Source organism: Aulostomus chinensis, chromosome 20 (assembly GCF_037954235.1).
Source record: "Aulostomus chinensis isolate RoL2024-O1b breed Wild chromosome 20, RoL_Achi_v1.0, whole genome shotgun sequence".
NCBI lineage: Eukaryota > Metazoa > Chordata > Actinopteri > Syngnathiformes > Aulostomidae > Aulostomus > Aulostomus chinensis.
The window spans coordinates 12,588,267-12,613,166 of record NC_141339.1 but is presented as its reverse complement, the minus strand read 5'-3'; the positions used below and the strand labels follow the sequence as shown (position 1 = coordinate 12,613,166).

At 41.6% G+C, this 24,900-nt stretch overlaps 2 protein-coding genes across 2 annotated transcripts; one reads left to right on the top strand and one right to left on the bottom strand.

The window, feature by feature from the left end:
* The first annotated feature begins 895 nt into the window (after window positions 1-895).
* LOC147242863 (apolipoprotein B-100-like) lies at window positions 896-15,505 on the top strand. Its single transcript, XM_086190594.1, has 26 exons — window positions 896-1,071; window positions 1,356-1,397; window positions 1,594-1,706; window positions 1,793-1,938; window positions 2,063-2,210; window positions 2,568-2,720; window positions 2,826-2,950; window positions 3,488-3,573; window positions 3,674-4,124; window positions 4,213-4,330; window positions 4,416-4,562; window positions 4,669-4,880; window positions 4,999-5,218; window positions 5,340-5,513; window positions 5,601-5,804; window positions 5,904-6,071; window positions 6,261-6,466; window positions 6,792-6,959; window positions 7,070-7,200; window positions 7,336-7,537; window positions 7,662-7,834; window positions 7,942-8,117; window positions 8,201-8,316; window positions 8,444-8,817; window positions 8,931-13,618; window positions 14,134-15,505. Exons 1-26 carry the CDS (start codon window positions 1,017-1,019, stop codon window positions 15,250-15,252), a joined length of 9,915 nt encoding a protein of 3,304 aa, XP_086046720.1. The 5' UTR covers window positions 896-1,016; the 3' UTR covers window positions 15,253-15,505.
* Window positions 15,506-23,573: 8,068 nt separating this feature from the next.
* On the bottom strand, window positions 23,574-24,745 carry LOC147242862 (rho-related GTP-binding protein RhoB-like). The gene has a single exon (XM_086190606.1). The coding sequence runs from the start codon at window positions 24,604-24,606 to the stop codon at window positions 24,016-24,018; it is 591 nt and encodes a 196-aa protein (XP_086046732.1). The 5' UTR covers window positions 24,607-24,745; the 3' UTR covers window positions 23,574-24,015.
* Window positions 24,746-24,900: the final 155 nt, after the last annotated feature.

Sequence of the window (24,900 nt, the reverse complement as noted above, 5' to 3'; positions counted from 1 at the left end):
GTCAAAATACGAAGATGACTCTGTTTCGGTAACTTGAAAGCCATACATAAATGAAGACACTGGGAAGAGGAACTGGCCCGCTTCGGTGGAACGCTGACCTCATAAATGCTGTGTTTCATACAGTATTCTTTATGCACAATAAGTCTCTCAAGGTGTGTTAAATGTAAATAAATCGATGTATAAAGAGATTTCAGATGTGCTCTAATATGTGGTGGGAACTTACTCCAAGTGACCAAAGAAGCAGTTTCGATTCCATGTGCATATGATTCATCTTGTTCAGCTGTCAAGGGGAAAAGGTTTACTTTACCTTCTCTAAGACGTATTCTAAATGCATTTATTTGAATGGTTCTATAACATAACTCGAAACGCTAAAAAGGCTCTGTTTGGTAGTGAGTATTTGCTTCACGTTTGTTAGGTTCAATAGTTTCCTTCAATCCCCAGAAATCAATGAATGGAAAACTAAATACCATGATTTTGAAACACAGACACAAAGATTTAAATGTATGTTGAAATGAAAAAGTTCCCCAAAAAAAATCAAAACCAAAACAAAACAAAACAAAAAAAACATTCCCCTCGCAGAAACTGGCAAATCATGTGTACACTGCCCTTAACTCAGGACACATATGATAATAATTTGTTGTCAATTATCTGACTGTACCAGTTTTTGAGATGTGTTTATTTAACACAGTTATGTTCAAACCTCCATTAAACACTGAAATTCATCGGCTGTCTCATGAAAACAAGCTCATATAATACAATAATAACTGTATGAGTAATTTGTAGTTATCGCACAGACTCCCTCCTCCCTCTCCTTGTGCTGACAGACATCTTTACCTTTGGCCTGCCACAAGGCTCAGACTTTGGAACCACAGCAACACATTTGCAAGTCCTGCTGATCACACAGTGTAAGATTGGAGTCCTATAAAAGCACAAAGACTGCAGCAGAGGGTTAGTCTTCACCGAAAGAGGAGGACTCTTCTTTCCTTAAGGTTTGCAGGAGCTTTGCTAAGCCCATCATGGGGGGTACCAGGCTCTGCCTTTTGCTGCTGCTGGGCACATACACTCTTGCCCGTAAGTATCGTGGTTTTAGTTTGCAGCTAAACAATGTAAGGATTGTTATATATTTTAAGACAAACTTCTAATTTTGTCTGTTTTACATTCAGTGGAATATTTTATATGATGGCAGCGGTCATACAATAGATGAAGAATGGTTCATTTCTGTTTTTCTTATGCATTTCTGATGATCAAAATGAGACACTTGTTAAGAATTTTACTTTAGGTGTAAATACAATTTTGAACTGGTTAAAAGGAAGTGTTTTTTGTAAATGGCAAACCCTTTTTTTCATTCTTTACAGAGCAAGAAGCTGGAAATGATGACCAGTCCCCAGTGTGCTTTTGTAAGTTACCACTTTTTTGCCAAAACTTTCTTATTATAAATTATTACAATATACGTGATATTTAGATTGATAAAACTTAAATGATGTAGTCACCTGTGGCAACCATTTATTATCCGTAAAGGGGTTTAAGCCATAAAAATATACCTGAGTGGAAAATTCCTAAATCTTGTAATATTCTATCTCAAATGCTTTTCAGTGGCTAAAAGGTTCAAGAACTTCAGGCGCTTTGTGTACGACTATGAAACTGAAACTTTTAACGGTGTGAACGGAGCCACTGACAACAAGAGCGGCCCCAAAGTTTCCTGCAAAGTATGTGCCCCACCGGCCCAGATCAACACTCGTGAGCCTTAAACAGAAAATAAATGTTCTAAAAACATGTTTAATCTGCTGCACAGGTTGAGCTTGATGTGCCCCAGACCTGCAGCTTCATTATCCGCACAACTGAATGCTCTCTGAGTGAGATCTCCGGTGTGGACGAGGACGGGAACCTGGTGTATCGTCCTGCTGCTGGAGCTGATGCTTTCCAAACTGCCATGGCCAAGTAACTTACCTTTACTATGCGGACATCTTTATTTTATGGTTTGAAATCTGTGTATCTAGAAAAGTGTCCCGCTAGGAGGAAGATTAGCTAAATCTGTTTTTAAATGAGCCCTTCATGTCATCAGGAACCCTCTGAAGGTCTCAGTTGAAGGACAGACTAATGTCGAACTCTTCCCTGAGTCTGACGAGCCTGTCAACATCCTTAACATCAAGAGGGGTATCGTCTCAGCTCTCCTGGTGCCCGTCGTTGAAGAGGAGAAGAACAAGGAAATGGTGAGAACTGCTCTTCCTATTTATTGCCTTATTCGTGTTTTCACATACACCCCAGATGATTCAGGGTAATGTCACCCTGTGGAGCTTTGTTACGATAAACAAGTTGCACAATGAGAAGATAAGCTGCCCTAGTTGCAGGCGATAAATGCGATCACATTATGTTCTCCTGTCACAAATCATCTGCTGGGCAAAGTCCTAGATAAGTTTATCTTACTGATGGCAACATCTACTTGCATAATAGGCATTAATCAACCAGATCAATCGCTTATCTGATTCGGGTATATTGCCATTGGACAGAAATCATGTTCACCACATCAGCAACCTGAGTGTTATTCATGATACTCTCATCATTTCTAGCCCACCGTTCATGGAGTGTGCGCAACCGAATTCACAGTCAATGCCAGAGAGGACATAGCCACAAGTGTAACTGTCAGTAGAGATCTTTCCAAATGCGATTGGTTCAGAGCCCGCAGGCAGGACACCAGTCCCCTGGCACTCATCTCTGGCATGGTAAGAAGTAACAACTCATTTCTGTACATTTTCACATACCTGATCCATCATTTCATAATCTAATAAAAACTGGACTTTTGGTTGTTGTCATCTATCCACCATCAGAACTACCCTCTGTCCAAGTTGATCAGCAGCAGCCAGACTTGCAACTACAAATTTGACAACCAGAAGAAGCACATGACCAGTGGAACTTGCACAGAGAAACACATCTTCCTGCCTCTCTCCCACCAGTAAGTTTTGCAGTAATAAAGCTTGTACAAAATCTTTTGTTATACTGTCAAAATGAATCATCTTTTAGATGACATTGAGTAGGCCAATACTGCTTAAACAGAGCTGAGCTAACAGATTTAGGCTTTCTTCGGTTATATCCTACAGAAACAATATTTTTCCACCAAATCCTACTGAGTTTTTAAAACATTTTCTACACACTAGATCCCTGTTGTGATTTGTCAGTGCTGCTAACTTTACAAGCAAGCTTGAATATTGTTAGCACGAACGCCAATGCTACACCCTAATGAGTATCCTAACTATATCTTGCTACGTGTGTCTTTAAGCATATGACAAAGTTTAATTTAGGAATATTAAAATGCAGTTTGTCATTTTATCATCATTTTATAGGTTTGTTATCATGTAATTGCTTCCAATTCGATACAAATTTCATATTCTTTGATTTAACTCAGCAGTTTTGACAAATGATTTACCATTCAATAAAACAAAGCGACAGATTTGTTTATTCATATGTTGCAATTGTGTGTTTCTGTCACCAGGAATGAATATGGAATTTCTACCCTGGTGAAGCAGACTGTGACCCTGAGGGAGACAGCCAAGATTAATGACAGAGTCTTTGACCGCGGTGAGTAGTTCAGTTTTGGTATGCTGTAAAACCTTCGAATAGTCTCAAATGTCTCTACATTTCTTGCATGAACTCACCGTTTATGCTCACTCTTATGCAGATGTAGCCAGCGTGAGGTTCTTACCCATGGATGTTGTTGATGACAAGTCTCCTGTACAAACCAAGGAAGCTGCCATGACCACAATGCAGCAGCTGAATACCCTGTCCCAGACCACTCAGGGCGAGGAGCGTGCCAGTCTCTTCCGCAAACTGGTGACCGAGCTCCGTGGCCTGAAGGCTGATATCCTGGGCTCTACTGCTCTGGAGATGATGGATATGTCCAACTCTCTGACAATGCAAGCTCTGGCTCAGTGTGGTACCCCAGAGTGCACCAGTGCCGCGCTGAAGGTTCTTAGGACCTTTGACACAGCCGCTCTTGAAGTGGATGCTACAGTTTATGCCCTGGGTCTGCTGTCCAATCCCTCCAACCTGATGGTCAAGAACATGCTGGAGATGGCTCAGTACAAGCAGAGCAAGCCCATCATGTACGCCCTAAGCAATGCTGTCAAGAAGTAAGTAAATGCATGGATCATCTTGTCGTAAAACTCAGAACTGTGTGGGTCAGTTCATGATACAAATGATGTCTTGCTTTCCTACTAGACTGTACCAGGCTGAGGGAATCATCACCCCTGAGATCGCCGCTGTCTCTGAGTTCATGTCTTCCCTTCTGGGCGCAGACTGTGCTGGGGATAAAGATCTGACCTTCCTCACCCTGAGAGTAGGCAACCATATTTGTTCTAATTTGCAGATCTTTTAAAACCTTTTATAGCAACTTTTAATCATTTTTTTTCTGTCCAAACCAGGTTGTTGGTAACATGGGAGATGTAATGGAGGCTGCTGATCCTGCTATTAAAAGCATTCTGCTGAAATGCATGAGACAGCCTGCAACCACTCTGTCTGTCCAGCTCGCTGCCATCCAGGCATTCAGACGCATGACTGTGACAGATGAGGTATCTAACTCGTCCACACTACAGACAGAAACTTTCCTTTTAGTAGTTTTATGTTGACTAGTGTCTTCATATTTTGTGACAAACATATTGCTGTATTTCTATCTAGGTTCGCTCTAACCTCCAGAGGGTCAGCCAGTACCCCAAAGGTGCTGTGCAGAAGCGCTTGGCAGCCTACTTGATTCTGATGAGGAATCCTCAAAACAGTGACACTGAGATCCTGAAGAAGCTGATTAAGCAGGAGCAGAACGTGCAGGTCAAGTCCTTCGTGACCTCCCACGTCTATAACATCCTTTCCTCCACTGACTCAGAGACCAGGATGTAAGTCTGGACTGCCCTTTGGTTGGCACTTTAAAAAATGTCAAATCATGCCTTATTCTACTGAAATACTGTACAGATTTAACAACTCAGCCACTAATATATTTTACTTTTTCTCCAGGCTCAGAGATCAGATTTTTGAGGCCCTGCAAGACACTGATGTTGCCACGCATGGTGACTACACAACTAAGTCTCGGAACTACAAGCTGGGCACACCTATTGAAGCTCTTCTGGCCAAAATTCAGGGAAATGTCATCTTTGATCCCAGCAGCCAATTGCCCAGAGAAGCCCTGCTGGAAACTACCCTGAAGGCCTTCGGTTACAACATGGACATCTGGGAGGTGTGTAATACAGTGATCTGTGATTTCTTGTAGTTTCAAATTGTAGTTAAAAGGTAACACTTGCAAAGAAATGATCACTTATGACAATGGAAAACCTAATGTGTTTTGTCCCCCTTGGTAGGTTGGCATGGAAGGAAAAGGCTTTGAGCCTACCATTGATGCTTTATTTGGAAAGAATGGCTTCTTCCCTGACACTCTCTCCAAGGCTTTGTACTGGGCTGAAGATAAGATGCCAATGAACATCAAAGAAATTCTGGAGAAATGGGTCGCTCCCCTGAAACTGGAGGGACAGAGGGTACATTTTGTGTTTTATATTCTGTTTAAAACTTTAAGTTTGTGTTGATTTATCAGTACAATTAACTCAATGATTTCCTTTTCTCAGGCTCCTGAAAATCTCATGAGGGAAGTTGTCCGCAATTTCAACAAACTGATAAAAGATCTGCAGACTCAGGAATCCCCAGAGGCCATGGCCTACCTCAGGATCATGGGAGCTGAGCTTGGCTTCATCAAGGGCAGCGAACTGAAGTTTATTGCTGAAAATGCATTAATGTACACAGACATTTTACTCAGGATCATTCCAACCCAGGTACTGTTTTAGATTACTTGTAGCCACTCAAAAAAAAAAAATACAAGCAAGACAGCATTTAAAATGACTGTTGAATCTTTTTTTTTTTTTTTTCCCCAGGCCATGTTTAAACTGATGTCCAGCACTGACAATGAAGTCTTTGTCCATTACATCTTCATGGACAACAAATTCATCTTGCCAACAGCCTCTGGCTTGCCTTTGACTTTTGCTTTGTCTGGCACCTTCACTCCTGGTGCAAAGGGAGGCCTTCGCAATGCTCCTGGCATGGTAAATATCCCAATATTCATCACAACCCAACCTATCCTCTGTTAGGTACTATGCTGCTGCTCTTCATGATTTATATCCTGCCAAATGTCCTTTAAGGTGTTATTGCAATGGTTATTGTAGTAAGAAATGAATGTTATAGAGATATTTTTAAGAGGTATAACATATTTTTTTCATCTGTTTTGTTCTCAGAAGGAACTGGTGTTCATGCCGTCTCTGGGAGTGGAGTTTGTGACCGAGATGGGAGTCCATGTTCCTGAATTTGTTGCCTCCGCTGTTGAGATGCACACCAATGTTTACCACGAGAGTGCCCTCAATGCTAAACTCACCATTGAGCAGAGCCAGGTCAAACTTTCCATCCCCGCTCCTCAGGGCACAACAAAGCTCTTCAGGATCAGGTAACATGACATACACTTGTGCTGCAGGTGACATAGCTTTTTCATGCCGGCATGCAACTAAGTTAGCATCTAGATCTAAGTTCTGAATCGTGACATATTTCCAAGTGAAACAGGATTTAAGGAAAAAAACAGGAAGGAATTTGATTTGAGTGCTGAAAATTTTGGGAGCAGACAGCCAAAGATGAACCAAGATATTGTTTTGCCTACTGAGCTGACTCGTGTATGTTAACTTGGCGACATAAACGCGCCACTAAAAGTTGAAGATTGATGGGTTGATGCCATTTTATGGTGAGTTAAAATTAGTTCTTTTCTTTCTTTGAAATAGCAACAAAGTGATGATTGTGGGTGCCGGCCAGGTGTCAGCTATCCCACACAGAGAGGGTGAAGAGAGCTGCGACCTGATTTCTGGATTCAAATATTGCATCCGCAAGCATTACACAGACAGCGGTGATATGACCACAGTTCCTTACTTCCCCCTGAATGGAGAGACAATGTAAGTTTTAAGGAAGGAAATACTATGAAGTAAATCTTGCATTTTTGAAGAGATTTTGTTTTGTGGCTTTCTAGATTCAAGAATCTTAATCTTTGTTCTATTCACCTTAGGTATGCTATTGACATCAAGCCAAACAAAGAGGTCTCTGAATTCACTGCTACCATCGCATACAAACTCCTCAGTGAGGGGAAGGACGGTCGCCACAAGGTTGATTCATTAAAGATGACCCTGAGAGCTGAGGGTACGCTCCCCACGAAATGATCTACATCAACTTCAGTTCTTTGGACAGCCCTTCCCTCCTTTTTCATTTGGGTTATACAGTATATGTGTATATGTAACTTTTGAAGCCATATAATTCCCATTCCTGTGATTTTAGGCGCTCAGTCCACCGAGGCTACAGCCACCATGAAGTACAACCGCAACAGGAATGTCTTCACCACCCAGATCCAGATTCCTGATTTTGATGTTGAAGCCGGTGTCAAGGTTGGCATGACTGACAGCAGCACTAAAGGCAAATCCCTCACTTTTGAGATCTCCAACAAGAATGTGCCCCAGCTCTCTCTGATCGGCCGTGCCCAGTGAGTCACCCCAGCCATGACAACAAAACAAACAAAATACATAACAATAATGAATGTATCAGACCTAAAGTTTTGCGGACATGGCAGTGACACCGGCATTGTCTTGATCATTTCCTAATCACAGGCTTCAGGCCATGACTGATGGCATGCTGCAGGTTCAGTTGTTGGTCCCCTCACTCCAGACTGACGCTGCCATCACTGCTACCATGAACAATGCTGATAGCTTTGCCTTGGAGATTAAGAGTGACATCAATCTCCCAAAGACCTCCTCCATTCAGGCAGTCACATTCAGATATGGTACGTCTGTTAAAGCACTAACGAATGTCATAGTTTGATCATTTCAGCTAATTTTTCACCCCCTTTTCAGTTGTAAAATTAAAATATCAAATTTCTTTGTATCTCAGGTGAAGAGCAAGCTGAGGTTCAGCTGATGTCCAACATGAATGCTGAAACAAAGATTCTGGTGCCTTACACCAAAGCCCTCCAGACCTGGCTCGGCCAGTTTTTGGAGGATGCCATGGATCAGAAGATTGTGAAGACTGACATGAAACTCCGTCATATTGTCAACAAAGCCGTAGAGGTGAATAAGCTGTAGAATTGGATTTAATCTTAGTTTTAATTCTCCCACACTATTGAATGACACATGTTTTTTTTTCCCATCAGGCCAGTGGTATTTGGATTGGCAAAGTGTCAGCTGATATTCCCTACATTGAGACTATGACTAACAGTATTGCAAACATGGAGATGCCCTCCATGCCAGAGAACCTCTTCCTGAATGTGTAAGGACATCACACGGGACTGACATTTTCCTGTGAATTTTAAGAAATTTAATGTTCATACTGATGAAATAGCAGAATAGTTTCGGTTTTGAATTGAACAAATGTTCTATGTTCATCCTTTCTCCAGAGAAAGCACATTCAAATACCAGTTCAACCAGGACAGGCTGATCATCAGTATTCCCATACCTTTTGGTGGCAAATCATCTGAAGAGTTTGCTATTCCTGCAAAGTTCACCTTCCCTCGCATCTTCATGCCACAGATGGGAGTACACATTGAGTCTCAGGAGATCAGAGTCCCCGTTTTAACCATTCCGGCCGAACAGGAAGTCATGTTGCCTCTGATGGGAATGGTGGACATATCTGCCAAGGTCAACAGCAACTATTATAATGTGGAGACAACAGTGTCTGCTGGCAATAACACTGTGGAATCTCCTAGCTACTTGGCCAAATTCAAAGTCATGGCTGAAAGTCCAATCAAAATTCTTTCCTTCACAGCTCAAGGTATTTTTTTTTCTCAATAGAAAATTTGTAGAAATTATGTTGTTGGTTTGTTTTGTAGAAACATGGACAGATATGATAATAATTCATATTTTTCTGAATTTTCTGTTTTAAAGGTGCCACAGAAATTACTGACACAGACGAGAAAACTCTGAAACTTACCGTTGATGGTTCCCTGGAGCACGAGCTCTTGAGTGCAAGTGCCAGTCTGGTGGAAACTGTTGGTATCTCAGACAACATTAAGTCAACAGTCAGAGGCAGCATCAATGCTGTGGTCCCTCTGGGTCTGGAGACATCCCTGACTATTACCAACCAGCTCATCTTGGAACCAGAAATGCTCTCTGGAGATCTGAACACAGATGGAAGTGTTACTATCGGATCCATGACTGCCAGCACCACTTACCTCCACACATTCTCTGTTGAGCCTGCAAAGAGAGAGGCAAGACTGGAGAGCACACTGAGAGTCAATTCTGACATCCTGAAGGTTGCACACAAGATCAAGGCAGCATATGAAAATAAGGAACTTCTGGTTGAGTCTAACACCAATGTCAACACTGAACCAATCAAGCACACAACAAAAGGTAGTCTTAGCTTTAAGGAGTTCAAGCTTATGATCCAGTCTAACTCTGTGACAAAGGCAGATGAGAAAATGCTTCGTAACCAGGTGGAGATCTCTTCCACTGGAGCACAGACCAGCCTCAGAATAGAGCATCAAGCTGATGATACAAAGAACCGTGCTTACTCTCTCTTAATTGGGTCCATCACTCCTTCTGGCATGGAGCTCAATGCTGATACCTCCATTAACATCTTTTCAAGCCTCGCCTCTAACAAGGCAACCCTGGCACTGAACGCAAATGGCCTGACCACCAGCTGTACGACCACTGCTCAGTTCAGCCCAGTGACCTTCGAGAATGTTTTCCGAGGTGGAATTGACGCTGCTGGTGCCACCATGTCACTCACCACAAAGGGCGCCATTAAAGAGAACAAAGCTGAACTCAACGTTGAAGGCAAGCTTTCAAGCGCAGACATCTACTTTAATGGCATCTTCAAGGGGAACCTGTTGAACCTCGACACCAGGAACAGAGTGAACCTCAGACTGAATGAAGATGGCTTGATCCTCTCCAATAACATTGTTGGATCTTTCAATGAGATGAGAACTGAAAATATCCATTCTCTGTCCCTTACAATGAGATCTCTTACCTTCCGCTCTAAGACTGACAACTTCCTTGACAAGAGGAACTCCTACATGCATGACATCACAGTCAACATGGAGCACTTTATAGCCTCAGTAGTTATGAAAAATGACCTGAAGATGATGGATATTAACTTTGTTAATGATGCCCACCTCAAGGCACAGCCCTTCACCATGGAGCTAACTGGAACAACAATGGGGGTCTTCTCAGAAGAGGAGCTCAAGCACACTTATGAAATTAAGTTTGCAGACATGGTGATGTCTATGAAGTGCAACACCAACGGCAAACTCCTGGGATCTCAAATGTCACATACCACCGACATGGAAGTTGCTGGCCTGAGCGTGAACTTAAACAATGTTGCCAACTTCAAATCACAAGCTCTTCAACTTGACAGCACAGTTAAAGCTTTTGCTGAACCCTTCACTTTTAACATTGATGCCATTTTCAACTCTAATGGGGCAGTGCATCTGTTTGGTCAGCACAGCGGTGAACTGTACAGCAAATTCCTCCTGAAAGCAGAACCCCTATTGTTCACAAACTCTTTTGAGTACAGAGCCTCAAGCAGTCATGAAATGGAAGACAGGCCCATCATCAAGACCAATATGGACAACAAATTCAGCAGTGTCCTGAGCCTCCAAGAGCAACAAGTCTCCCTGAGGACAAAATCCAACATCAACGAGCACACTTTTGATCACGAAATGGGTGCCTACAACAACGCAGAGCGAATGGGTATTGAGATGCAGGGAGCCGTCTCTAGCAGCCTCTTCAGTGAAGCCAGTCAGGACTATGCCATCTCTGGATTTGTTAAGTATGACAAGAACAGCGACAGCCACTTCATCCAGATCCCATTCATTGAGTATCTGCCTGCATTCTTTGAAAATGTAAAGAACACAATGATGACAATGATGGACCAGAGCATTCAGATGCTGAAAGACATCAACACCAAATATGAGGTCAGTACTAAGTTTCAGAACAAAATCTCTGAACTGAAGGAGGTCATCGAGAACTTCGACTTTAATCTCTTCATGCAAGACGTGAGAAAGTTTGTGAACTCAATTGAAAATGTCATGACCAACCTGGCAGAAAGGATCAGATCTGACAAAATTGTCACTGGAGCACTTGCAATCAAGGATGATATTGTGGCTTGGATCAAGACACATATAATCTCTGATAGGTTCAATGCAATTTACAACAAAATAGAAGAGCTCCTTCAGAAACATGACGTTGAGATGAGTGTATTAGACATTGTGGATGAAGTTATTAGAATCCTGAAGCAGTATGAGGTGAGGCAAAAGATTCAGGCAACATTTGCTGCTATCAAGTCAATTGACATCCAGCCTTTGATTAGTTACATTATGGCGCCAGTTCAGGAGCTCGTGACTGAGATTTATTCCATTGACTTCAAACAGCTGATTGATGACATGAGCAATTATTTCATGAGAATGATCCAGAAAATCCAATCTTTTGATTATGACACGTTAACTATGGAGATGAAGGAGAAAGTGGTAGATATGAGCAAGATTCCTTGTTTTGGAAAACTCTATGGGGAGTTCAAAATTAACTCACCTCATTACAACCTCAGGACCACTGCAGACCTGGAGAACACCACAACCACATCAGTCACACCCGATTTCAAAATTAACCTGATCTCCAAGGCTACGTCTACACTTAAAATTCTAGATTTCACAATGGATGCAAGTGCAAATGTTGCTATGCCCAAGATGAGCCGTCTGTCCATCACTGAGAGTATCAAGTTTGAGCAGTCCTCTTTCACCCTGGATCACAAGGGGAGCATGACATTCTATGGTGTGCCAACTCAAGCCTCTGCTGAGACAACTGCAAAGATCATGACTGAAATCTACACTTCTGAGCTTATCAATAATGCATTCTTTGCCATGGAAAATGGAATCTCTGCCAATATGGACACTGACTACAAACATGACCTCAACATGCCTCTTTTCAACATCTTCAGTTCTGCAGCGGTGAATCAGAAAAACATCCTTGTGCTTGAGGATGGCACTGCTCGCCTGAACATTAAAAATATGGCTAATGGAAAATATGCAGTTCAGGATGTCTCAGATGACGCTTCCCACGAGAGTGACATGGAAGTAGTCATGGATCTCCACACTGCCCATGTGACTTTCACTGGAGCAACAAGCAGCAAAAACTTCAAAATGAACCAAAAGGTGGAGGCTGATATTTGCATTTTCCGTCATGTAATTGTTGATGCCAAAGCTGAGACAGAAACACCTTTCATGAAGAACAGCATTGCAGAGATGAAGCTCCAGGCTAAGACTGAAGACATGAAAATTGACTTCACTTCTTCACATAATGCTGAGCTGAATGAGGGAATTCTGTCAAACGCTGCTGTTGCTTTGATCACACCTGAGGGACTTATGTTCGACACCAAGAATAAGGGAACAGTCAAGGTCGTTTTCCCATTCACTCTGTCTGGAAAGATGGATCTCCAGAATGACATCTCTGTTATCCTTAACTCTGAGGCACAACAAGCAAGCTGGACTGGTATGATTAGATTCAACCAGTACAAATACTCCCATTATATCTCCATGGATAACGGTGAGAAAGAAATAAGCATCTTCACCCAGATCAATGGAGAGGCTAATCTTGATCCACTGAAGGAGCCCATCACTATTCCCGAAATTAGCGTGCCACTTCTCTTTTTGAGGACACCAAGAGTGGAAGGGTTCTCCCTGTGGGAAGAAACTGGCCTGGGTAACCTCCTCACTACAACTCAGCAGAACTTTGACATGATGTCCAAGTGGACATACGTGAAGAATCCTGAGATGATCACCATTAACATCGATGTGGAGCCAGTCATCAACATCATCAACAACAACATGAAGGCCCTACACAAGCAGATGCTCATCAGCAAGGATAAAGCTGCTGATGCCCTCACTTCATCTTATGACCTAGTAAGGGCAGAATATGAAAAATACAGCATTGAATTGCCTAAAACCATTACAATCCCTGCCTTCAAAGCACCAGTGATAAATGTGGAGGTATCTACATTTACCATTCCCCTCCCTGACTTCACTCTCATCACAATGCCTACTCTGCATGTTCCATCTGCTCTCACCAAGCTGACTCTTCCAAAAATTACCCTCCCCAAGATTCAGCGCATCCAGATCCCAGTGATGGGTGATCTGACCTATGAGTTTTCCATGAAAACTGCAATGATCACATTCAAAACTGATGCCAGCATCCTTAACCGGGACAGCATTGTCTTCAAACTTGATGCATCCTCATCCTCTGAATTTGAGCTTCTGACTGGAACAATTACAGGCAACGCCAATATGATCACAGTTGATGGATTTAAAGTGGCTTCTGCCCTGTCTGTAAAACACCCAATGGTAGAAGTAAACCATGACAGTAGCATCATCTTGAGTTTTGAAAATGTGGATGCCTCCATCACCAATTCAGCAAAGGTCAATGTACCCGATATGCCAATGGAAATCTACCAGGAGATCACTGGAAATGCAGATGAAGGCCTTGTTGTCTCTATGTCCAATCCATCTGCTGGGCTGATTGCAATCCAGATGCAAATGAAGACCCCAGTCCAAGTGAAAGCACGACTTTATGGTCGCTACCCGGTAAGAGCACTTTACCTTAATTCTTAAGTCATCCTGGAAGTTAGAGTTGCCATGTGTTTCCTCGACCAAAAACAGCTGGAATTTATTTTAGTAGATTTTGGATTTGGATTGGAAGTTTAGGACATTTTAACAAATTACCACAGTTGATTTTTTGAAGTGTAAATGCAGGAGTTAGAAGCACAAAAAATAAAGGGAGCCATCTGTAGTCTTTTGAAGCTGCTGGCTAGCAGCCACTATTTTTAAAGCTCAGAAAAACTTCAAAATTCTCAATTGTGGTGTATACTGTCGCTCTTTATGTTGTAGAAGGTAATTTATGTTAACAGGAGAACCCTAAGTCAGTCACTTGACCACAATTTTTAAAAAAAAAAATCTAATTTACATCAAATCTAAGGAACTAGACACTCAATAATAGTAACCTAGCAGTTTTAGGACTCATTACTCTGTCTCTAAGCAACTGAAACTGTAGTGTATTTATGATTTTAGTAATTTTTTTTTTTTAATGTTTTTTCCTACAGTCTGAGCCAACAACAGACATTGATATCTTGGGGCTGAAGCTGTCTGTGATGAACTCTGAGAAGCTGAACCTTCAGACATCCTGGAATATGGAAATGCCATATGAGATGATGCTGGGACTCAAGGAAAAGGTGCCCGTGGTTATGGAAATCGTTTCTATGCCTGCTGTCAGCACATACAGACAGATTTCCAGACAGGCCAGAAACCTTGGAGGTTCCCTTGAACAGGCGAGACAGCAGGGTACAGTGATGATCAAGAGGGCTGTTAACAATCTCGCAGCAGTAAATCCTTCAAATATGCTGACGACTGCCACAGACAACGCCATTGTGATGCTCAAAGCATATCAACAGAAATTTGAAATTGTTCTTGACGCCATTGTTAAATTCCTAAGAGAAACCAGGTTCCAGATCCCCGGGTATGAAGAAAGGCTGTCAGGACTTGAGGTCTACCAGAAATTTAGCACCTTTTCTGCCGATGTGTCCGAGGAGGCAATTCAGAGGATTCCACAGTACTTTTCCTCAATGTTTACCGTAGTCGTTGAGTATATCGAAGCCATTGAATTCACCATCCCTGGCTCCAGCCATATTGTCAGTGGCAGAGATATTCTCGATGACTTGTCAACAGCTTTTAGGAAAGTCCAGGACAAAGTGATTGTCGCAGTGAGAAAAGTAGGAGAAATTCAGTTGGAAGACATCCTCATGAAATTTTCTGCATTCATGCAGTTTACTATTGAGCAAAGTGAGAAGTTTGTCCAAATGCTAAAATCTCAGAATGTAGATCCAGTCATCAACTTTGCTACCAATTTGTACGATGACGCCATGAATTCTCCAGCCCTGGGTGATGTTGCCAAGCGTATTGAAGAGATACACGGTGTTATTATGGAATACCTCCAAACTGTGAAAGCTAAACTCCACAACATTTTGGCCGACATCTCCAGTGAACAGCTTCAGGCTGACATTCAGTCCTGGATTGACTTGATGTTGAAACGTGTAAATGCTTTCCACAACAATGCCATTATGACCCTGAAGGAGAAAAGCAAAAGTGTCGAACCCTTTGTGAGAGTGAGTGACAGACAGATGGATGTTGACATTCCTTTAACATTTGTTGCCAAATTCATCTAAGCACAATGACTAACTAAGATATCGGCTTACTACTACAGTATTTGTATCTTCTGTGTAAACAACGACACAATACTATGTCTATTGTATGTAAACAAATGTAGTCTACACCCATGTTGTTTATCTTTAAATCATGAATGTTGTTCGATATTTCACAACCGGCTCTCAATTGTTCTAATACTCCCATGCTTCTTTTGTGTATTGTACTATTTAAAAAAAAAAAAAGTGGCTTCAATAAAGACAGTTTTTACTGCATAGCTTGAATCTCTGTGAATTTCTTTCAAATGCTGAACATATTCATGAAGAAAAACACATAGGATTTCATACACAAGCGTTCTTGGCACATATTACTGAGAGGATTGAACGTTGGAAGCGAGCACTCCAAATTTGCTGCAACAGCAGTGTGGAGGGAGACACAACTGCATAAAAAAAATCAGCAATTCAAGCCGGAGTTGGAACATTACGGAAGAATACTAGGGCCACCCATCCATCCATTTTCTTTCACTTATCTTGTTGAGGGTCACGGGTGGGCTGCTGGAGCCTATCCCAGCTGCTCTCAGGCAAGAGGTGGGGTTCACCCTGGACGGGTTGCCAGTCCATCACAGGGCCAACACATATAGACAGATAAATGGTTTCTTAAAATATAAATGCTTAAGATGGGAAAAAAATAGCAGTTTATTTTTTGTTTTAGATTGGCACATATCACCATCGCGTATTAGATGGCCATGCTTTCTTGGAGTGGGGGGGGGGGGGCAAACCTCTGAATTCTTCTTGTGCTGTCTTCTTGAAGGTAAAGCGGAGTGGACCACCAAGCTACTACTTGGATGTGCCTGACATGGGCTGGGGCACCTCTAGTGGAAACCAAATCATTGATTGGAGCAGTCATGATTACCTCAAGCAAGGCAGTAATACAGAAGAGACTGATATTGTTTTTATTTTATTTTGAAAAAGTGGGACTCCATGGCACAAATGAAAAAGGCATTAGAAGTGTTGAGTATGACAGCCACAGGTTTATCCAAACTGCACGCCAGAGCTTTTCCCTACTATCTCAGTCCTTGGTTGGTTTTGCTACTGAGAAGCTATCTGACTATCAAAGCAATGATGTTACCACCGGTGGTCCGTGGGCAAGTTACAACCTTCTTTTCAATGTTATTATATGCTTATGCAATTTCATTTGCACAGCTTGCATTCATATTAATTTTGTGGTCTCCACCAGTCACTGCGGTCTGCTTTTGATGGGCCGTTGCTTCTGCGATTGCGGGAACCACCATACAGAGGCCTTCTGTTTTCTTCCAGGTTCTTCTGTCTACGATGATTGGGCCGATCATAACGTTGTTCTTTTAGAGAACTGTTCTCTCTGCCAGAACTGTGCCTGTCAGTCTCTTTCCTCCACCAAGTACTTGCATCACAACGTGACAGGCCACGAGTACGGTGTTCACCCCGGGACCCACCACTGGGACGCCCCCAGTTCTCTGCCCTGCTCTCACACCAACAAGCAGGTCGAGTGAGGGGCCTCCATGACCTCTCTGGCTCTTCATCCAGGCTACGTCGTCCTCTTGTTTCATGATTATTGTTTCTTGTCAAGTAAATGTCAGCAGGAGCCTCATACCTGGAACCCCTGGAGTTGTCATTGCCCTCATTTTGACACTTTTCAAGGGAACTCTTCTGACAATCATTGCTGCCTCTGCTCAGTGACAGTGCAGCTTGTGGACCGATGGTTCCGTTGTCGATGAGGATTTTCAAAAGTTTATGAGTTTGCCTCGCGCTTCTCCCTGGCTTGGGGAGATCTTCATCATACTCAATGTCTGTGTTGGACTTTTTGAAGTCATCTCCAAAGTCAAACAAATCGAAGTTGAGCATTTTCGCAAGTTTGCAGCAATCTGTTTCCGTCATCTCATATATGTTGTTGACTTTGTGATCATCAGAATTCACAGAATTCTTTAATAATTTAATAATTGACTTTGATCTCTGAGCTCTGATCGTGGGGATAGGGAGGGTTATAGGTACTACTTACTATAAGTACTCCCTTTCACTAGTAATTTTAGGAGCCATGGCCTACGCATTGAATAATAAATCAATTTGAACATAAATGTTTCTGGTGTAAGTGCATCATCATACACTGATAAAGGTAAAGTGATAGAGCATGGCAAAAACTAAACAATATATTATTTACATTATATTTCCTGGTAGCCAGGACATCAGTGAGTGACTTAAGTCTTGAAAACCATGTGACAGCAGATGGAACATATGCCGCATTATTAAATGCAATAGTTGAGCTTTAAATGGTCACTAATAGCAAATTTCTTGTGATACAGAATATAATTTTGTCATTAATTTTAGTTTTATTTAATGGTGTTAAGGTGTACATATTTGTATTATTTTCAATATTCTATGCTTTTAGTTTATATTGAATATTATTATATTAATATAGTGTCCAAGGTAATGATGCGGTTATGAAGCCACCACCAGGGGAACAAGTCAGACTGGGCTTGTATCCTCCAGGTGAGTGTGACTGTTAAATAGAAACCTGTAAGTATTAGTTTATAAATGATATGAGAGAGAATTAATTACTAATCTTAACAATGTTGACATTCAGTGATTATCGAGGTGAACTCGTTCATCTGTATCAATAGTGCCTTTATGAAGTTTGTAATATAGTTTTTGATCTTGGTTCACGTTAATCCGTTGGTCCTGTAATTTGTAATGGTTGTTAAACATAACAGAAATCATTTAATAGTGTTATAAGTTTCCTTTGATTATGACTTTATTTGTACTGGTTTACTGAGACCGGGCTTGAATCCTTCAGATCCCAAAGTGCTTGTAAAAATAAATCACTGATTTGACATCGGAGCTGTCTGGGTGTCTTTGTTGGAGCCAACGTCTCTGACCGTCAGCCGTTAGTCCTACAACATCACCACATCACAACGCAGAGACTGTAGGCTGTCATTGTTAACATTTATTTAAAGCAATCTTAACGGGGGTGTTATGTACGGTCTCCCGTAAAACAAATATGTAGAGTGGAAAAGAAGCTTCTTTTTTATCTCCCCTCGGGTCAAGGATTGGCAACTACTGCTCCATCAGCTCATGTTGGTTCGGTCAAACTGAAGGTTGGTTTATTGCTACCTGAAGGTGCCAGGCTAGCTCATATGATCTTATGGTTTGGTGAGATTCCAGAAACTTCAGTTTACCAATCTGCAGAAGTACATTATGCCACCAACTTATTCTCACTGTTACAGTTCAAATAGGCGAGACACATCCATCAGTTGTGGCATCCTACCCTTATCCAGGCAAGGACCATGGGCTCAGACTTGGAGATGCTGATTTTCATCCTGGCTGCTTCACACTCGGCTGCGAACCAGCGAGAGCTGAAGGTCACAGTCTGATAAAGCCAGCAGGACCACATCGTCTGTAAAAAATAGAAACCCAATCCTGCAGCAGCCAAACTGGATCCCCTCAACACCCTGGCTGCACCCAGAGATTCTGTCAGTAAAAGTTATAAACAGAATCTGTGACAAATGGCAGCCCTGGTGGAGTCCAACCTTCGCCGGAAATGAATCCGCCTTGCTGCTGGCAATGCAGACCAAACTCTGGCACCAGTCAAACAAGGAGTGAGCTGCCGAAATCATGCAGACAAAACAACAATGGACACTACCAATTTTGGGAGATAAGCATAAATTTGCTTTACCTGCTCTCCATGCACTGCTCTGGCTGCAACTGAAACTGGTTTCCACTGGTTTGAAGAAAATACTGCTTTATGCTGTTAAAGTATAAAGAACTGTAATATACTGTTGTAATCCACTGTAAATTGACAGTAATTCATTACAAATACCATTTAGTGCTGTTAAATTAAGTTATCTTATGTTATCTTGCTGTTATTTTTAATTGACCATTTTAAGTGTTGATTTACATGAGAGGGATGAATATTTCACAGTATTTTACAATTATCATGAAATACAGTAGAATACTGTTGTAAATCCACAGTAAATCCACAGAAATTTGTTACAGTGCAGACAACCATTCACACTCACAGTCACACCTACAGTCAATTTAGAGTATCAATCAGCCTCGTCCCCTCTTGATGTCTTTGGACTGTGGGAGGAAGCTGGAGTACCAGAGAGAACCCACACAGGAACAGGGAGAACATGGAGACTCCACACAGAAAGATCCTGTGCCGGAGGTGGGACTCGAACCTGACAGTGCTAACCACTGCACCACTGTGCTGCCTTAGGGCCACCCATGAGAGAAAAAAAATGAGAGGAGGTAGATTCTTCTTCATCATGCACTTCGAGAAAAAAGTCAGAATGTCGGGAAAAAAGTCGAAATAAAATGTCGGGAATACAGTCCACCTTTCGAGACTATGCATGTGACTGCTTCTACAAAATGCTGTGCAGGCAGTTACATCAACTGGTGAAACTATACTTCAGACTCAGCTTTAGTAAAATAGAAATACTTTCTCTTTTAGCTCACAAACCCACTGTAGTTATCAGTGTTAGGACTTTGAAGAGACAGTGCCCAACACTGCGACTGTTCCGAAGGATAAACCGCACAGGCTTGGAAGAGAATCCAAGACATTCAAGACATTCATTCAAGACATTATATGTCGACTTTTTTCTCCTCATTTCCACTTTTTTGTCAAAGTGCAGGAAGAAAAAAAAACTACTTCCTCTAATCTTTTTTTTTCTCATGGGTGGCCCTAATTCTCTAAACACTCATTGGCATAAGCGTTTAGCACCGTGAACCTCTTGAAATGCCTCTAGAGGTTAGCATAAACTAAGGGTTTATGACATACGAACTATGTGCAAAGTGTTACAAATCTACCCAGAAAGAACATTCCTCCAATGAGCGCTGGGATTTGTAGCATATTCAAAAGTGGTGTTTCCCAACCACTGGTCTGTGGCCTTTGAGTTGGCTGGGAACGCTCTCTAGTGGGCTGTGAAATGCTTTCAAATTAAAACACACTTTTTGCAAAAGAAAATGAATTAAAGAAAATAAGAAAAAGTCCTATAAAATACATCTTTTAACAACTTCATCAATTTGTGACGCTCAGTCTGGCAGGCTAATCGGTAATGCTAGGCAGTGGTGAATAATGTTCCTGAAATTAAAAATGGCTGTGTTGCTATTTCACCACAAACTATTACATTTGTTCATGGATACAATCAGTGTTTCTTTATTTCCAGTTTTGTGACTGGAAGTGATGAAAGAGCCCACATGTGGGGTGCGGCTTGACTCTCATAAGCGAGACAGTAAAATCTTCCAAAGTGAAGTAACATCTTCATGCAATACACTTGCTGCATTTTTATATTAAAGTTCAGATGGATTAGATTAGAACGGATCTTTCTGTGTGGAGTCTCCATGTTCTCCCTGTTCCTGTGTGGGTTCTCTCTGGTACTCCAGCTTCCTCCCACAGTCCAAAGACATCAAGAGGGGACGAGGCTGATTGATACTCTAAATTGACCGTAGGTGTGACTGTGAGTGTGAATGGTTGTCTGTCTCTATGTGTTGGCCCTGTGATGGACTGGTGACCTGTCCAGGGTGAACCCCGCCTCTCATCTGAAGGCTGCTGGGATAGAGAGAGCCCCCCCCCGTGACTCTGAACAGGAATAAGCGGAAGAAAATGGATGAATCAATTCTGATTTTAATTGTTTTTAACAAATAATAGATGAATCCAAAACCACTTTCTATCATTTCCCTAGTGAATAATCATTTTAAAAAAAAAAAGAACCCAGATGTTCTGAACTCAGCCACAAACGATACAAGTTCCAAACACCCAAAATACACCGCTGTCATTTTCTCATTAGTCTTTTGTGTCCTCAGATCTAAATTTATCAGCGTTGGAAATAGCTTTGGTGACACACATGCGTCTTTATTATTAAACAATGAAAATGAGTGAGTCAGTATCAGTTTGGCAACTGGTCTGAACAATTGTAAAAAGCAACACCCTGTCATTACTTCATTCACTGGAATACATGAGGTGTTTTTCAGTGAAACTGACAGGAAATGAGAAGTTGGAAAACAAAAGTAAAATGCAGCAGGGATACTCTGCTTTGAGCCCAGTTCTCCTGAATAGGAAAACGCATCATAATGGACAAAATTCTCTGTTACTTTATTGATATGTTAGGAAATACTTACTGAGGCAGTAATATTTTAACACTGTAGCTGTTCACCGTTCCATCTGTTGCCAGTTAATGATGAAAATGCAACAGATGAAAAGGTTATTACTACTTATATATTTGCTATGTGGAATATTAAACAGCACAGTAAATGTATGGTAGGATATCTCTCAGCTAAATGTGTAATCTAAAAGTACATCATGTCAGTCGGGTGCAGTAAAAGTATGTAAAAGTATTAGGCATCATAAAACTGAAACACGGAACGGCATAGTGGACAAAGTACAAAATGTCAGTGCTTGAGTCAGAGTCTAAATATTGTCTAATATTACCTGAATCCAATAAAAGTAATTCAGCCAAATATTTTTACTTGATTTAATGCACTGGGTTATGTTCCTTTTATCATTCCTTCATTATTCAAATGTCCATTTTTCTAAAAGCGAACTTTCCCCATCCATTGAATACATGGTGTGTTTTCCTGTAATAGTAAAGCAATATGAAGTGTTTGACCAGGAGTATTTATATTTTGACACAAATGTAGGGATTTTGTAATTTCCACTACCACCTTTAGACCAGTGAGTCCATATTTCCTGCCATTAATCAGGAAAACAATGGCTGAAAGATTTAAAAACCCCATCCACTATCATTTATCTTTTGTGAGGCAGATAATGAGACAAGGCAATAAAAACATATAGATGGTGACACACTGATATTTTTATTGACTTTCCCAGAACAGTACTGCTTGTTCCCTCACGTGCTGTATTGGGTTTTTTTTCCTCACAAAATCCCTGTTGTTTCCAATCTAACGTTTTAATCAACATGATGTTGAATTACATGGACATGTAATATACAGAAACTGAACTTGGAAAAGATTAGTTTGGCACATTTTCAGCATTTCTCTTCTCCACAAATGTATGTAAAAAAACAAACAAAAACTAAACTTAACCGTCTTAGCGATGTCTTCACACCAACAGCATTGAAAATCAAGAGGCGCAAGAGAGGAGCAGTGTGAGGAGAAAAGCACAATGCATTCCTGTCCTGTAAGTCAGCAAAAAGCCCAGCAACAGAAGGCAGCAAGGAATGTGACTTTTACACCATCCTGACCAAGGTTGGATTTATAAAAGATGCACTTCTTTAATGTTTTTGTACATTAGTTACTTATTGCACGGCAGAAACATTGTAAACTTAAAAGAGTTATCGTGAACGCTCTGTCTTTCATAACCAGTAAAAGAATAACCCACAAAATAAATCCATTCGGGATCTTCCCCGGAACCCCACTCTCTGTAATTGATGTCCATAGCTGTCATTTGAACACACACTCCCACCGTCCTCAAAGAGAACGGTTACACAACACTTCTCCGCAGACACGGATCAACCTTGAGTTGCATTTATTCCACGCTGGTCAAGAAAATCAACTCAGTGACATTGATTTATGGTGCAAAATTCAAAGCCACAAGAATATTGATTTGCCCAAATAAATCTGAGGTACATTCATAGTCATATCACACACACGGTAAGATGAAAAACACTAAATTGGTGTATTTTTTGACTACATCACTTTTATGCTGTAAACTAACTTTCAAAAACATCACTACTTTAGCTTGTGACTAGTGTTTTAGTCAAAGGGATACCCTTTTACATTAGGTCATTATTATTAGAAGAGTGTGGTTATAATAACATAACATCACGATACATTTCCATTGAAATTTTTTCTTTTTTTTTTTGGATTGCCATCAAATGGCTTCATCCCATATAAGCGTGCGCTGTTGGCTCATGGAGCTCTGACATAGCACACGCTTCTTTTCATGACTCTTACAAAATCACCTCACATGCTCATTCCTTCCCCTGTTAGAAATACCACCGCTAAACAGTACACTGGAGAGAAAGAGAAAATTCAAAGATGGGTTTCCAAGTTGGCTGGGTTATGAAACAGCTGGTGAAAGACAGTCTGTGTGCTTTCAAATCATCTCAGCAAGGAAAAGAGTGGACTATTTACAGGGTGCAATAATGTTCATAAAGTTGTCGATGTCCCACCCAAACTCCTCACGTGTGTCCACTAAAAAGCTGAGCGTACATTTAGCACACTTTTAATAGAGAATTCCACTTGTACATATCATGTTGTGTCAAACTCCCTGAAATCTGCCATTTTCAAAACTGACAAGTGTGTGGTTCTTTAGTGACATTTGGCCAAATGCATACTTTTTAGAGGAGGATTGATTTCATTATTGATTGCATCACCAGTAAACTATATTTAATTCAAGTAGGCCAAAAAGCATCAGGGGACAAGTCCGTAGGCGTTCTTGTACAACCTTTTTTGTGAAGACAACACTGTGCACCTTAATACAGTCATTTGAAATAAAAAGTAGACATAAATAACAGTGCAAATGTTACCACGTTGCTTATTAAAAAGTGTCACCATGGCGGTTTAAAACATAAAAAGTGAGCAACAGAAATATTAAGAGGAGGTAAACAGGACCTCCATTGAAAGATAGAGATGTGTCCTTTATACCCCTCCAGCAGTCCAATAATCATGTGACCCGCAAAGGAAGATATTGCCAATAATTCACATGATCAGATGCTAATCGATCGAAGTCCCGCCTCACACCCAGAGTCACTGCCCATACATGTCCAGTCACGGATCCTTGCCCAGCTGTCCTCCTCACATCAAAACACAGCATTTGAGACAACTTCCTGACGGAGTTGTGCGTTTTTGCAAGGCCGCCCGTGTTGCTGTCTCGAACACTTCCCAGATCCCCTCTTTAGTTTTAGCAGAACACTCCAAATAGTCATATGCGCCAATGCGCATGGCCATGGCCCGGCCGTCCTCTGTTTTCACCGGCTCCAGCTTCAAACGGGACAACTCGTTCTTTACGTTTTCGTCGTTCCGCAGATCCTTTTTGTTAGCCACTAATATGATAGGCACGTTCGGACAAAAGTGTTTGACTTCTGGGACCCACTTTTCCGGGATGTTTTCCAGCGAGTCCGGGCTGTCCACGGAGAAGCACATGACAATGACATCAGTGTCCGGGTAGGACAAGGGGCGCAGCCGGTCATAGTCCTCCTGTCCAGCCGTGTCCCACAAGGCTAGCTGAACTTGCTTGTTGTCCACCTCAATGTCTGCCACATATGTCTCAAAGACAGTGGGGACATAGACTTCGGGGAACTCATCCTTACTGAATAAAATCAGTAGACACGTTTTGCCACACGCGCCGTCTCCCACCACGACCAGTTTCTTGCGTATGTCTGTCATCCCGGCGTTCTCCCAGGTTCTATGTACCGCTGTAGCAGAACCCTCCGCTTTTATATATACTCTAAGAGGAGGAACAGACGCCTCTAGTCGACATTCAGCAACACCACATTTACCAGAAACAACTGCGAACTCTTTATAAAGCACAGGGAGGTTTCCTAAATATAGCAACCCAATCGGAAATAGGGAAGGGAGATCCCAGTTTGTAAAGAACGAGGTGATTGGAGCTCATTGGTTTCCTTATGTAGAGGAGGGTCATGGACCACGAGGAACCACCCGACCCAGGATCAGCCCAAA

What these genes read in the sequence shown, in the direction of transcription:
- LOC147242863 (XM_086190594.1), top strand. Translation starts at nt 1,017, where the DNA reads ATGGGGGGTACCAGGCTCTGCCTTTTGCTGCTGCTGGGCACATACACT. An exon ending in TTCCTGCCTCTCTCCCACCA is followed by an intron (nt 2,951 to 3,487) that starts GTAAGTTTTGCA and finishes TTCTGTCACCAG; the next exon opens with GAATGAATATGGAATTTCTA. An exon ending in TCAGGATCATTCCAACCCAG is followed by an intron (nt 5,805 to 5,903) that starts GTACTGTTTTAG and finishes TTTTTTCCCCAG; the next exon opens with GCCATGTTTAAACTGATGTC.
- LOC147242862 (XM_086190606.1), bottom strand. Translation starts at nt 24,606, where the DNA reads ATGACAGACATACGCAAGAAACTGGTCGTGGTGGGAGACGGCGCGTGT.